Consider the following 16,414-nt stretch of genomic DNA (forward strand, 5'->3'; position numbering starts at 1 on the left):
GAGGAGCACTGCCAGAGCCCTGCAAAATGACCTCCAGAAGGTCACAAATGTGCATGTCTGCTCAAACGGTCAGAAACAGACTCCATGAGGGTGGTATGAGGGCCCGACGTCCACAGGTGGGGGTTGTGCTTACAGCCCAACACTGTGCAGGACGTTTTTCATTTGCCAGAGAACACCAAGATTGGCAAATTCGCCACTGGCGCCCTGTGCTCTTCACAGATGAAAGCAGGTTCACACTGAGCAAGTGACAGATGTGACAGAGTCTGGAGACGCTGTGGAGAACGTTCTGCTGCCTGCAACATCCTCCAGCATGACCGGTTTGGCAGTGGGTCAGTCATGGTGTGGGGTGGCATTTCTTTGGGGGGCCGCACAGCCCTCCATGTGCTCGCCAGAGGTAGCCTGACTGCCATTAGGTACCGAGATGAGATCCTCAGACCCCTTGTGAGACCATATGCTGGTGCGGTTGGCCCTGGGTTCCTCCTAATGCAAGACAATGCTAGACCTCATGTGGCTGGAGTGTGTCAGCAGTTCCTGCAAGAGGAAGGCATTGATGCTATAGACTGGCCCGCCCATTCCGCAGACCTGAATCCAATTGAGCACATCTTGGACATCATGTCTTGCTCCCTCCACCAACCACAGACTGTCCAGGAGTTGGCGGATGCTTTAGTCCAGGTCTGGGAGGAGATCCCTCAGGAGACCATCCGCCACCTCATCAGGAGCATGCCCAGGCGGTGTAGGGAGGTCATACAGGCACGTGGAGGCCACACACACTACTGAGCCTTATTTTGACTTGTTTTAAGGACATTACATCAGCCTGTAGTGTGGTTTTACACTTTAATTTTGAGTGTGACTCCAAATCCAGACCTCCATGGGTTGATAAATTTGATTTCCATTGATAATTTTTGTGTGATTTAGTTGTCAGCACATTCAACTATGTAAAGAAAAAAGTATTTAATAAGAATATTTCATTCATTCAGATCTAGGATGTGTTATTTTAGTGTTCCCTTTATTTTTTTGAGCAGTGTATTTTGAATGACAAAAAAATAATAAAAACAAATTTTGTCCGAATCTTTCACTGGAAAAACGGACATGCTGGGGTAATAATTACAGAACCGATGTATAGTACTAGTCCTGTGCCAATAGGGCTTTAGAACTGTATTGTGGTACACACATCCATAAGGTGTAGGATATTAAAAAAAAGATGTAATGAAAGAATGCTAGATACACGTACATTCATTATTTTAACACAACCGAGTAGACCAGCAAAGTCTACTATGATACTCTACCTAAACCCCAGTCAGAGATGGCGTTATAAGCTTGGTAGAGTACTCCAACTCTGCTGAGAGTGTTCTAGAGAGGTGTTGATGTGGCCTAATGATGCCTCTGGTAAGATGTGTTTTCCCCTGTTTACCCATTCTTCACCAGGTAATCTGGCCTAATGGGTACACTCGTACGTGGGTACAGTCATGGCACACACGCACATACACACACAGCCCTCCACCCCCACACTTACTTTGGACCACAGGGACTCTCTGGAGGCCAGGCTGGAGCACGCCGCCACAAACCAGCAGTTTCCCAGCTGGCCCTGGTGCAGGTCGTGCGCACTGATCCCATCCACAAACAGGTGAGGGTCCTCACAGAGCTCCTACACAGAGACAGAAGAGAATGAGAGAGAGGGAAGGAAGGAAGGAAGGAGGGAGAAATAGAAAGGTTACATGAGGCCTAGGGACCAAAAAATATATGGGTAGAAAGAGAGAAAGAAAGAGAAAGAAAGAAAGAAAGAAAGAAAGAAAGAAAGAAAGAAAGAAAGAGAGAGAGAAAGAAAGAGGACAGATGGGTTTAGTGAGTTGCCTGACAAGTGTCCGGTCTGGGAGATGTTGTGGTGATTTGTGGGTGAAGCAAGAGGAGGATCTACAGGGTCACGGCTTCATCTGGGCTGTGCTAACCTGAGCCCCACTCGAACAACCTCTCCACACAGACAGCACTACAACTACCCCAGATAGAGCTACAACTACCCCAGCCCTACAACACAGACAGACAGCACTTAAACTAACCCACATAGAGCTACAAAAGACAGACCGACATACAGAATTTAAACTAACCCAAGGTGCCAGACTGGTTCTGCTTTAGCAAAAGTTGCATGGTTGAAGAGCATACCGTTAAGCCATACTGGTAACTATTAACTAGCAAATATCTCTCTTAATGTGGGTCCTGGAGACTGTGGGTCCTGAGTGACTGAAGCAGAGAAGACCTGAGTATGGAGATGCAGGCTACTAAGATTCCTTAGAGGATCCCAATAGGGATCTGCAGTCAATAGTGATGGATGGAAGACTGCAGGAATGACGTGGTGCGATATCCCCTATATAGTTCTTTTGAACAGGGTCGTTAGAGCTCTGGTCTGACGTAGTGCACTATATAGGGGGCATGGTACCATTTGGAGTGATTTATTATCTATCTCTCCCTTTGGGTGGGATGTGTGGTTTCACACCCTCCAGGTGTGAGACAAGTGTTATTTTCAGCCAGTGTGTGTATTGCTCCCCACCAACAGTGTGCGAACCTGCCACCCTGGTGCCATCCTGCTGACGTCCTTCTCCCTCTCTCTCTCTCACTCTCTCTCGCATGGGAGTTTATCAAAACTTGACTCGTTTTCAAATTCTTTGTGGATCTGTGTAATCTGAGGGAAATATGTCTTTCATATGGTCATACATTTGGCAGGAGGTTAGGAAGTGCAGCTCAGTTTCCACCTCATTTTGTAGGCAGTGTGCACATAGCCTGTCTTCCCTTGAGAACCAGGTCTGCCTATGGCGGCCTCTCTCAATAACAAGGCTATGCTCATTGAGTCTGTACCTAGTCAAAGCTTTCGTTCATTTTTGGTCAGTCAGAGTGGTCAGGTATTCTGCCACTGTGTAGTCTCTATCTAGGGCCAAATATAATTCTAGTTTGCTAGTTTTTTGTTAATTTGTTCCAATGTGCATTATAATTATCTTTTGTTTTGTCATGATTTGGTTGGGTCTAATTGTGTTGCTGTCCTGTCCTGTGGGGTCTGTTTTGTCTTTGTGGACCAGCTTGATTAGGGGACTCTTCTCCAGGTTCATTTCTCTGTAGGTGATGGCTTTGGTATGGAAAGGTTGGGAATCACTTCCTTTTAGGTGGTTGTAGAATTTAAACGGCTCCTTTCTGGATTTTGATAATGAGCAGGTATCGGCCTAATTCTGCTCTGCATGCATTATTTGGTGTTTTACGTTGTAGATGGGATATTTTAGCAGAATTCTGTATGCAGAGTCTCAATTTGGTGTTTGTCCCATTTTGTGAATTATTGTTTGGGGTGTGGACCCCAGACCTCACAACCATTAAAAGCAATGGGTTCTATAATTGATTCAAGTATTTTTAGCCAGGTTCCAAATTTGGACTCATCAGACCAAAGGACAAATTTCCACCAAAGGACAAATTTCCACCGGTCTAATGTAATTTGGACTCATCAGACCTAAGGACACATTTCCAACGGTCTAATGTCCACTGCTCGTGTTTCTTGGCCCAAGCAATTCTCTTCTTATTGGTGTCCTTTAGTAGTGGTTTCTTAGCCGCAATTCAACCATGAAGGCCTGATTTACACAGTCTCCTTCTGAACAGCTGATGTGAGATGTGTATCTTACTTGAACTCTGTGAAGCATTTATTTCAAATAAAATCATGGCGGCGGAAACGCCTTTATACATCTAAAATAAATCGTAGATGCATGCTAGCAAAGACACTACACAACATTAAACAATACATTCATTGCACTATAACAGTGACAAGCGGTGCCCACAAACTGTTAGGGCCTACATAAAAATTTAAAAAATCAAATCGAATTTATTTGTCACATACACATGGTTAGCAGAGGTTAATGCAAGTGTAGCGAAATGCTTGTGCTTCTAGTTCCGACAATGCAGTAATAACCAACGAGTAATCTAACCTAACAATTCCACAACTGCTACCTTACACACACAAGTGTAAAGGGATAAAGAATATGTAGATAAAGATATATGAATGAGTGATGGTACAGAACGGCATAGGCAAGATGCAGTAGATGGTATCGAGTACAGTATATACATATGCGATGAGTAACATAGGGTATGTAAACATAAAAGTGGCATAGTCTAAAGTGGCTAGTGAAACATGTATTACATAAAGATGGCAAGATGCAGTAGATGATATAGAGTACAGTATATACATATACATATGAGATGAGTAATGTAGGGTATGTAAACATTATATTAAGTGGCATTGTTTAAAGTGGCTAGTGATACATTTTTTACATCAATTTCCATTATTAAAGTGGCTGGAGTTGAGTCAGTATGTTGGCAGCAGCCACTCAATGTTAGTGGTGGCTGTTTAACAGTCTGATGGCCTTGAGATAGAAGCTGTTTTTCAGTCTATCGGTCCGTGCTTTGATGCACCTGTACTGACCTCGCCTTCTGGATGATAGCGGGGTGAACAGGCAGTGGCTCGGGTGGTTGTTGTCCTTGATGATCTTTATGGCCTTCCTGTGACATCGGGTGGTGTAGGTGTCCTGGAGGGCAGGTAGTTTGCCACCGGTGATGCGGTGTGCAGACCTCACTACCCTCTGGAGAGCCTTACGGTTGTGGGCGGAGCAGTTGCCGTACCAGGCGGTGATACAGTCCGACAGGATGCTCTCGATTGTGCATCTGTAAAAGTTTGTGAGTGCTTTTGGTGAAAAGCCTAATTTCTTCAGCCTCCTGAGGTAGAAGAGGCGCTGATGCACCTTCTTCACAAAGCTGTCAGAGTGGGTGGACCAATTAAGTTAGTCCGTGATGTGTACGCCGAGGAACTTAAAACTTACTACCCTCTCCACTACTATCCCGTCGATGTGGATAGGGGGGTGCTCCCTCTGCTGTTTCCTGAAGTCCACAATCATCTCCTTTGTTTTGTTGACGTTGAGTGTGAGGTTATTTTCCTGACACCTCACTCCGAGGGCCCTCACCTCCTCCCTGTAGGCCGTCTCGTTGTTGTTGGTAATCAAGCCTACCACTGTGGTGTCGTCCGCAAAGTTGCAATCTGAGGTGCAGTTACTCTAATGAATTTATACTCTGCAGCAGAGGTAACAGTGGGATCTTGGAATGTTCCGTATTGACTGACCTTCATGCCTTAAAGTAATGATGGACTGTCATTTCTCTTTGCTTATTTGAGCTGTTCTTGCCATAATATGGACTTGGTATCTTACCAAATAGGGCTATAGTCTGTATACCACCCTTACTTTGTCACAACAAAACTGATTTGCTCAAACTCATTAAAAAGGAAAGAAATTCCACAAAGTAACCTGTTAATTAATTATCTCAACTAGCTTCGTCATAAAGCTAGTTGAGATAATGCCAAGAGTGTGCAAAGCTGTTATCAAGGCAAAGGGTGGCTACTTGGAAGAATATCTAATACAAAATGTATTTTTATTTGTTTAACACTTTTTTGGTTACTACATGATTCCATATGTGTTATTTCATCATTATGATGTCTTCACTATTATTCTACAATGTAGAAAATAGTAAAAATATAGAAAAACCCTGGAATGAGTAGGTGTGTCCAAACTGTTGACTGGTACTGTATGTATAGTTTGTTGTGTGCTCTAGGGCAACAGTGTCTAGATGGAATTTGTATTTGTGGTCCTGGCAACTGGACCTTTTTTGGAACACCATATTTTTTTTGTCTTCCTGAGGTTTACTGTCAGGGCCCAGGTCTAACAGAATCTATGCTGTAGGCCCTCCTTGGTTGGGGACAGAAGCACCAGATCATCAGCCAACAGTAGACATTTGACTTCAGATTCTAGTAGGGTGAGGCCGGGTACTGCAGACTGTTTTAGTGTCCTCGCTAATTCGATTATATATATATATATATATATATATATATATATATACACACAAACATGTTGAAGTGGGTGGGGCTCAAGCTGCATCCCTGTCTCACTCCACGGCCCTGAGGAAAGATATGTTTTTTTCTTCTCCAATTTTAACCACACACTAGTTGTTTGTGTACATGGATTTTATAATGTCATATGTTTTTCCCCCAACACTGCTTTCCATCAATTTGTGTAGCAGACCCTCGTGCCAAATTGAGTCAAAAGCTTTTTTGAAATCAACATAGCATGAGAAGACTTTGCCTTTGTCAGTTAGGGTGCGCAGGGTGAATACGTGGTCTGTCATACGGTAATTTGGTATAAAACAAATTTGGTATTTGCTCAGTACATTGTTTTCATTGAGGAAATGTACAAGTCTGCTGTTAATGATAATGCAGAGGATTTTCCCAAGATTGCTGTTGACGCATATTCCACGATAGTTATTGGGGTGAATATGTCTCTACTTTTGTGGATTGGGGTGTTCAGTCCTTGGTCCAAATATTGGGGAAGATGCCAGAGCTGAGGATGTTGTTAAAAAGTTTAAGTATAGCCAATTGGAATGTGTATATTTTATAATTTAATTTCAGATACCATCAACACCACAGGCCTTTTTGGGTTAGAAGGTTTGTATTTTGTCCTGTAGTTCATTCAATGTAATTGGAGAATCCATTGGGTTCTGATAGTGTTTAATAGTTGATTCTAAGATTTGTATTTGATCATGTATATATGTTTATGCTATTTGTTCTTTGTTATAGAGCCAAAAATATTGGAAAAGTGGTTTATCCATACATCTCCATTTTGGATAGGTAACCCTTCGTGTTGTTTGTTTACAGTGTTCCAATTTTCAGAAGTGGTTAGATTCTATGGATTCTTCAATTACATTGAGCTGACTTCTGACGTGCTGTTCCTTCTTTTTCTGTCGTGTATTTCTGTATTGTTTTAGTGATTCACCATAGTGAAGGCGTAGGTTCAGATTTTCTGGATCTCTATGTTTTTGGTTGGATAGGTTTCTTAATTTCTTTCTTCGGTTTTGCATTCTTCATCAAATCATTTGTCATTGTTGTTCATTTTCTTAGGTTGTCTGCTTGAATTTTTCAAATTTGATATGGAAGATGAGAGGTCAAATATACTGTTTAGGTTTTGTACTGTCTAGTTTACACCTTCACTATTACAGTGAAATGTTTTGTCCAGGAAGTTGTCTAAAAGGGATTCCACACTACATTCCTTCCATCTATAGCATTTCTTAATATTATGTAGTTCCTTTGGCTTTGATGCCTCATGATTGAGTATTGCTCTGTTCAAGTAGACTGATGTTGCTGTGATCTGATAAGGGTTTCAGTGGGCTGACTGTGAACACTCTATGGGAGACTCTGTGTTGAGGTCAGTGATAAAGTAATCTACAGTACTACTGCCAAGGGATGACCTGTAAGTGTACCTACCTTAAAGCGTCCCCTCGAAGCCTACCATTGAGTACAGATCTAGCGAGTGACAGAGCTGCAGGAGTTGTGACCCGTTTCTGTTGGTTGTTTTGTCATAGTTGTGTCTAGGGGGGCATATTTGGGAGGGGATGCTGTTAGGTTCCCCCATGTGCTAAAAGTGTCAGGTTCTTGTCCAGTTCTGGCATTTAGGTCGACACAGACTAGGACATGTACCTGGGCCTGGAAATTGTTTCTCTCCCGCTCTAGGATGGAGAAGCTGTCCTCGTTAAAGTATAGGAATTCTATTGCAAGGATATAGGTAGCATACATGAGGACATTTGTCTTTGTTGAGATAATTTCCTTATACATTTCTAGACAGATGTAAAATGTTCCTGTTTTAAATTAATAGAGTGGGTTAGATCTGCTCTATACCAAATGAGCATACTCCCTGAGTCTCTTCACACCTGGTAGTTTGGTGGATGGCACTGCCAGCTCTCTGTAACCTAGAGGGAAACCAGTGGGTCAGTCTCCTCAATACCATGTTTCTTGTAGGATGACAATGTCTGTATTTCCAAACTCTTGATGAAGTCTGGGTTCCTGCTCATTAGGCCAAAGGTAGATTACCTCAGACCATGTATATAATACCCCCCCACCCTCTCACTCCCCCCGCCCAATCTGTCTACAGCCCATTGGTAGATTGTACTGGAGCTCCAGGGAGGTGACCGTCTCACTGCCCCAACCGGAGGAAAAGACTACAATTTCCACACCATAGACCTTATTTACATAAACAGTCGTGTCTGCCAATGACAGAAATGTCTATAACAATGTGCTAGCAATGTATCTTAAACATAGTAATATTGTAATAATATTAAATAATAATAATAACAATAATAATATTTTACTGATAATTCTGCTGTAATATGAAAGTCTATTGGTCTTCTTATCCACACACCTCATTGCCTGCCGGCCAACATGCTTGTAGTATGCTTGCGAATCGTCATTTCAATACAAATATATTTTACACTGGTGATGGCCTGAGGCCGAAATCTTTAATTTATGCACTTTCTTTCATTATGCAATATTCTTTGGGCACTATTATGTTTCAATAAACATTTTGCATTCAAGCCTCAGTTTTGGATCTATTTATTTTTTCGACAGTGTGCGGGTCTCTATTTCGTCCAATCCAACTGTACTGAAATGGGTTTAGATAAGAGGTTGTAAATACAGTCCAATGTTTACGTGAGGCAATTTGTACTTTGAAGTGTCGGCATGTGTGAGAGAGAGAGATGGGAGAGATGGACTGAGAAGATAGCGAGAGAGCGAGAACTGGCCACTTTAATGAGCCCCATCTCCGCCCCGTACTGTAAATTAAACCAGCCTAGGGAGACGTGTTAACCAAACACACAAACACAACATATCCACTTACCTAAGAGAGGGTCGATGGAGATGCTCAGTTGTTACTCAGCTGGAGCTATTAGGGAGCCTCTTCATTTGACATACTTAATAACACACTTAATTTTAAAAATGTGTGCGCAGTGGATGCATTTTAAAAAATTGTACCTTTATTTAACTAGGCAAGACAGTTAACCAAAAACAAATCAAAATATATTTGAGATTCTTCAAATAGCCATCCTTTGCCTTGATGACAGCTTTGCACACTCTTGGCATTCTCTCAACCAGCTTCACCTGGCAGCAATTCGACCATGAAGGCTTGATTCACACAGTCTCCTCTGAACAGTTGATGTTGAGATGTGTCTGTTACTTGAACTCTGTGAAGCATTAATTTGGGGCAAAGGGTGGCTACTTTGAATAATCTCAAATATAACATATATTTTGATTTAACACGTTTTTGTTTACTGCATGATTCCATATGTGTTATTTCATAGTTTTGATGTCTTCACTATTATTCTACAATGTAGAAAAAAAAATGAAATAAAGAAAAACCCTGTTATGAATAGGTGTGTCCAAACATTTCACTGGTACTGTACATGCATATATTGCACACACATTCTTTCTCTCTCACCCCAAACATATGCATGCGGGGCGGCAGGTAGCCTAGTGTTTAGAGCATTGGACTAGTAACCGAAAGGTTGCAAGATCACAAAAGGTTCAAATCCGTCGTTCTGCTACTGAACAAGGCAGTTAACCCACTGTTCCTAGGCCGTCATTGAAAATAAGAATTTGTTCTTTAATACATGATTCCATATTGCACTGGTACCCCAATGTGTGCATGTGTGTGTATGTCTGTGTCCAAAGAGGACACCACCACGCCCAAGGTCAGTGATTTTTTGATGCAGACGAAAGCAGGTTGCTGCAAAAGCCAACTTTTCGTCAGCAGAGAGGAGAAGCCCACCACTGCACTGCCACTGCAGAGTCCCCTGGAAACCTCTTCAATATCCTATTCGCCTCAGCACCGCTCCTATTACTCAAAGGCCACTATGGAAGTGTCAATGTGCAATTAGTGTGTGCGTGTGTGTTTGTGTGTACAGGCTTGCTTGCTGGCTTGCATACATGCAAGTGGATGTGCAATCAGATTATGTGAGCAGAATGAATATTTCAAATCATATTTCTCAGTCTACATACATATTGATCTGTCTCCGTCCATCCACCCTCTCTCTCTCTGCCATTTCCCCCCTCTGCCTAAAACCTAACACACAGCACAGGGTAATTTTACAAAGTCTCACACACACACACAGTTAATGGGGGAATCGGAGAGGTGATTCATGGGAGATGCAGTTCCATGTCCACCAAGTACACAGTCATCATCCATCCACAATACAGTGAAGCCATTCAAAAAGAAAGGAAAATAATTCAGAGTGAGGACAAGCAAACAACAACAGCAACAAAAACCTCCAGGTGTTCATGGGTTGCATGTTTCCTCACAATATTATTATGTAAGATCTATTGACTCCTGAGTCAATGTTTTACTCAATGCATTGTTAATTGGCGTTGATGAAGATTTAGTCGAAAGTGCGTTATAGTGGCTTGGAAATACGATGTCATTTCTAAAGGAGACAAATAATGAGTAGGAAAACCTTTTGTCATCATTGTGATGTCGTCAGATTAACTTTAGAAGCAGTATAACCACAGATAGAACAAGGAGCCATATGTTTCACCAGATGTATGAATCTGAACCTTCCGGTTTGAAGTTCCACTCCCCACCAAATATGGTGAGGAGAGGAAGCACCAGTGGCCGGCAGTGGCAGAACATGGAGCCAGATGGAATTGGGCAGACATGCACATTTCCTCAGCGATGAAACATTTAATCTGAATACAGTTTGTATGTGTGCATGTTAGTGGTGTTAGTGGTGGCTGTTTGCAACTGCACATGGGGACAAAGATTGTACTTTTAGGAGAAATGTCTTCTGGTCTAATGAAACCAAAATATAACTGTTTGGCCATAATGACCATCGTTATGTTTGGAAGAAAACGGGGGAGGCTTGCAAGCCGAAGAACACTATCCCAAACGTGAAGCACGGGGGTGGCAGCATCATGTTGTGGGGGTACTTTGCTGCAGGAGGGACTGGTGCAAGTCACAAAGTAGATGGATACATGTGGAAGGAAAATTATGTGGATATATTGAAGCAACATCTCAAGACATCAGTCAAGAAGTTAAAACTTGGTCGCAAATGGGTCTTCCAAATGGACAATGACCCCAAGCATACTTCCAAAGTTGTGGCAAAATGGCTTAAGGATAACAAAGTCAAGGTATTGGAGTGGCCATCACAAAGCCCTGACCTCAATCCCATAGAAGATTTGTGGGCAGAACTGAAAAGCATGTGCGAGCAAGGAGGCCTACAAACCTGACTCAGTTACACCAGCTCTGTCAGGAGGAATGAGACAAAATTCACCCAACTTATTGTGGGAAGCTTGTGGAAGTCTACCCGAAACATTTGACCCAAGTTAAACAATTTAAAGGCAATGATACCAAATACTAATTGAGTGTATGTAAACTTCTGACTGGAAATGTGATGAAATAAATAAAAGCGGAAATATATAATTCTCTCTTCTATCATACTGACATTTCACATTCTTAAAATACAAAGTTGTGATCCTAACTGACCTAAAACAGGGAATTTTTTACTATGATTAAATGTCAGGAATTGTGAAAAACTGAGTTTAAATGTAATTTGGCTAAAGTGAATGTAAACTACCGACTTCAACTGTACAATACCAGTCAAAAGTCTGGACACACCTACTCATTCCAGTTTTTTTTATTTAAAAAAAAAAACTATTTTCTACATTGTAGAATAATAAAGAAGACATCAAAACTACGAAATAACACATATGGATTCATGCAGAACCCCAAAAAGTGTTAATCAAGAATTATTTAATATTTGAGACTCTTCAAAGTAGCCACCCTTTGCCTTGACAGCTTTGCACACTCTTGGCATTCTCTCAAACACATTCATGAGGTAGTCACCTGGAATTAATTTAAATGAACAGGTGTGCCGTGTTAAAAGTTAATTTGTGGAATTTCTTTCCTTAATGTGTTTGAGCCAATCAGTTGTGTTATGACAAGGTAGTGGTGGTAAACAGAAGATATCCCTATTTGGTAAAAGACCAAGTCCACATTACGGAAAGAACAACTCCCAGAGCTACCTCTAATGAGGTTTGAAAATAACTTTAATAAAGTTTCTTCAAGTGCAGTCGCAGAAACCATCAAGCGCTATGATGAAACTGGCTCTTATGAGGACCGCCACAGGAAAGGAATACCCAGTTACCCCTGCTGCAGAGGATAAGTTCATTAGAGTTACCAGCCTCAGGAGACTGTGTGAATCAGGCCTTCATGGTCAAATTGCAGCAAAGAAACCACTACTAAAGGACACCAATAAGAAGAAGATGCTTGGGCTAAGAACCATGAGCAATTGACATTAGACCGGTGGAAAACTGTCCTTTGGTCTGATGAGTCCAAATTTGAGACCTTTGGTTCCAACCTGTCTTTGGGAGACGCAGAGTAGCTGAACGGATGATCTCTGCATTTGTGTTTCCCACCGTGAAGCATGGTGGAGAAGGTATTATGGTGTGGGGGCTTTGCTGGTGACACTGTCAGTAATTTATTTATAATTCAAGGCAAACTTAACCAGAATGGCTAGCACAGCATGCTGCAGCAATACACCATCCCATTTTGTTTGCGCTTAGAGGGACTATTATTTGTTTTTCAACAGGACAATGACCCAACACACCTCCAGGCTGTGTAAGGGCTATTTGACCAAGAAAGAGAGTGATGGAGTATTGCATCAGATGACCTGGCCTCCACAATCACCCAACCTCAAACCAATTGAGATGGTTTGGGATGAGTTGGACTGCAGAGTGAAGGAAAAGTAGCCAACAAGTACTCAGCATATGTGGGAACTCCTTCAAGAATGTTGGAAAACTCTTTTTGGTTACTACATGATTCCTTATGTTTTATTTAATCGTTTTGATGTCTTCACTATTATTCTACAATGTAAAAGAAATAGAAAAAATCCTTGAATCAAAGTAGGTGTGTCAACTTCTGACTGTTACTATAAACAATTACAGGGCATATAAACAACGCACTGAGGGACATTATCCTATACAAATAGTGTTAAATGTCCGAAATGATATGACAACCAAAATAGAGCTAGCCAGCAGTAGAAACTACTACTATGACGTTATCGTCGTAGAGTGCATCTTTAGATATAAACACCTGAAAGATACTGTATAATATATTTACATACATGTCAACAAGGATGCACACTGGCCTTGGCTAACACAATTTTTTAAATGTTCTTTTTACCTTTAGTTAACTAGGCAAGTCAGTCAAGAACAAATTCTTATTTTCAATGACAGCCTAGGAACAGTGGGTTAACTGCCTGTTCAGGGGCAGAACGACAGATTTGTACCTTGTCAGCTCGGGGGTTTGAACTTGCACCCTGCCTGCCCTTCAGGACATCTACAGCACCTGGTGTCATAGAAAGGCCAAGAAGATTATCAAGGACCTCAGCCAGTCAACCTTCCGGTTACTAGTCCAATGCTCTAACCACTAGGCTACCCTGCCGCCCACAATGATCGCTAACTGGTGAGAACACAAGGATGGCTTGAACTTTCTCTCAATTTACATTTCTCAAGTTGATCTTCTTCTCTGAGCTGGCGATCGCCCAGCATGCTCTGCTCCACTTCCGCACACACTTTGGTTGAGGCAGGTTTTCAGACCACTAAGTGCCTTAGACCCTCCATACACTGTGTGGTGCTGTTCCGTGCCTGTCCATCTTCGGCGTTATTAAACCACCTCAACTGGAATCCTACCTAAAATAATGTTTACATACTTTGCATTACTCATCTCATATGTATGTACTGTATTCTATTCTACTGTATTTTAGTCTATGCCAGTCCGACATTGCTCGTCCAAATATTTATATATTCTTAATTCCATTCATTTACTTTAGATTTGTGTGAATTGTGTGTGTGATTTTGAAATTTGTTAGATATTACTTGTTAGATATTACTGCGCTGCTGTAGCTAGAAACACAAGCATTTCGCTGCACCCGCAAGAAGATCTGCTAAACATGTGTATGTGACAATACAATTTGATTTGATACATGTCTGTCATCTGTGCCCTAACCAGCACACGGGAGCGAACACATAAAGTAAAACCTAACCTAAAGAATATACAGTCCACCGGGTCCTCACTTACAAACAACCGCCATAAAAAGTGAGAGAAAGAAATTGGAATATCCTGTGTCATAGAGAGATGGAGGTGGAAATAGCTCTCCTCCTTCCACCTTTCAATTCTCCATGCCTCTCTGCTGAGTCATTAAGTGACCCCAAGCCAACCACCAAAACGCTGTAAAATGACAGGCTGACATCGCCACATAGACCCAAACAGGCCATCTGTGTGACCCAGATATCACCGTAATGAATGCTGCCTGCCGCACCACACTTCTCATGTCTAGCTGCTCTGGGACTTTGGAATGAGCGGCACTCTGGGCGGAAAAAGAGGAGAGGGGTTTGGGAAGGAGGAGAGAGGGAGAAGAGAGGGAGGGATAATTGACTTGGACACTTCCTAACACTTTGTCTGGCCCTAGGCACCAGCTTAGCTTGTTTTTTTTTTAGCTGGTGTTGGTTTGGTCCCCCCGTGGGAACATCTGACTCCACACACACACACACACACACACACACACACACACACACACACACACACACACACACACACACACACACACACACACACACACACACACACACACACACACACACACACACACACACACACACACACACGCTACAGAGTCAGTGTTCTTGGCAAACCAGATGTCTTTGCTATTCTGAGTGAGTGAAGCTGTTCAGCAAATTATATGGTAAAAAATGCAGCTCCCGTTAAGGACTACAGAGGTGCCCAATATGGGACTAGGGGTCCTTATAAAATAACATGATTTGCACACAATATATTGGTGCCGGGGCTGGTCTAGTGGTATTGCTGCTGTCCCTTGATTACACATTTCTCCGGGAGGCAGGGGTTCGATCCACGACTGTGCCGTTTTCGGTGTTGTCCCCATCTCAGTCTACTTCTACCCTGTATCAATCAATAAAAATCCAAATACTCTCCTTCACAAAAAAAAAAAACAATATACGTTTCGATATTTTGGCTACTATCTTCTCCTTCTTCATAGTCTGTGGTTTTACACAGGAAGTGAGTGTGTGTGTGTTTAGCTCCAGTCTACCAAGCATGAACCTAAATAGCACAACATTTGCTGACCATGCCAGCCCAACACAGCCCGCCTCAGTAGTGTGAAAAGGATATGTAAGTGTAAACGTGAGGAGAAAAGACCATCTAGGGACAGGTGTAGAAAATGTGCATGAGCTATACGCAATGTATTGCAATGGTGTTTATATGTCTCTGTCCAAAATAAACCATGAATACATTTTTGAAAGAAAAATGGTGTGCTTGCTTCAGCAGTCTTAAAAAAAATGTTTTATGGTAGTGGAAGAAGTAGTAGTAGTAGTAGTAGTAGTAGTAGTAGTAGAAGTAGAAGTAGAAGTAGAAGTAGAAGTAGTAGTAGTAGAAGTAGTAGTAGTAGCTCACTCACCCGGGGTCTCTTCCAGTGCACACGTCCGATCCTGTTGCCCTGGTAAAAGAGGGTGTCATCCACTGCGGGGAAGCGCAGGTCCTCGAACAGCAGGCCGCTGGCAAGGCACTGCCTCTTCAGGGTGGAGTACTGCTGCCCCTCGAAGGCCTTCACAGACGAGAACATCCTACAGCCCGTAGGGACCACACACAGGAGACAGGGGGCTCTGTTAGTGACCTGGAACTGGTCTCCTACCAACAGGTCTCTTATATCCTTGAAGATTAGCATGTGTCAACGTTATTACATTTTACCTTTTGGGTAGGCTACACTATGGACAAATACACACACGCATGTATCAAAAGTTGTGATACAAGAGTCCATAATAGCAGAAAATAAACGTAGATAGATAGACAGAGCTGTTGAGGAAACAAGCTATTCTACTTGTTGTCCCAGCGCAACGAGCTGTTGATGACCTCACCATACGATGTGACAGGAGATCAAGGACTCAACAAATCACCATGGAGACGAAGCAGGATGTTCTCTTCAAGGTTAATTTGACACTTCAGATTTGCTACTGGCCAGTGATGAAACAAAATGGCTACCAAATTGCCTACACAGTACATACAGTTCCAACAGGCTTGTATAGAATGAGCTGACTAATCAAAAGGCTTATCTGTTAGCTACACAGCTGGTTTCTTTATATTTTTTAATCGCGCTTAATCCTACAAAGACAATCTAAAGGCCATTGGGAAATAAACCAATGGGAAGGATTTCTGCATAGCAACTCGGTTAAATAAGGCACACTGCTCTTTTGCCTTGGGAGCAGGATATGTAATGAGATCTTATAGAGGGCCAGAATGGGAAGACGAGGAGTGTGTGTATGTGTGTGTGGAGAGGTGAGGTGAGGGTAGTTAGGCTACTTCTCTTTAAAATCACGTAACATTGTCTGTCTGATGTCGACTCAATCTCAAATGTCCCAGGAATACACTGGCAGAACTGAAGATCGTTCACTACAGGAGCATGGAAGAGGCAAACTGTCAACCAAACACACCGCACACTTCAATACCAGCCAAAAGTCATC

The 16,414-nt window shown here is 42.3% G+C and overlaps 1 protein-coding gene across 2 annotated transcripts in view; it reads right to left on the minus strand.

Annotated features, from left to right (window-relative positions):
- Positions 1-16,414, minus strand: part of LOC112228396 (calpain-5-like) — a 72,084-nt gene that overhangs the window by 31,081 nt on the left and 24,589 nt on the right. Inside the window, exons 3-4 of one of the 2 annotated variants that reach the window (XM_024393683.2) lie at positions 15,355-15,520; positions 1,514-1,645 (exon numbers count right to left, since the gene is read on the minus strand). In XM_024393683.2, the coding sequence (XP_024249451.1) occupies positions 1,514-1,645; positions 15,355-15,520 (298 nt within the window). Of the gene's footprint in view, positions 1-1,513; positions 1,646-15,354; positions 15,796-16,414 lie in introns of those variants that run through there. The other variant, XM_024393682.2, reaches the window with a different exon arrangement.

The sequence above is a fragment of the Oncorhynchus tshawytscha genome, linkage group LG30 (genome assembly GCF_018296145.1).
Source record: "Oncorhynchus tshawytscha isolate Ot180627B linkage group LG30, Otsh_v2.0, whole genome shotgun sequence".
NCBI lineage: Eukaryota > Metazoa > Chordata > Actinopteri > Salmoniformes > Salmonidae > Oncorhynchus > Oncorhynchus tshawytscha.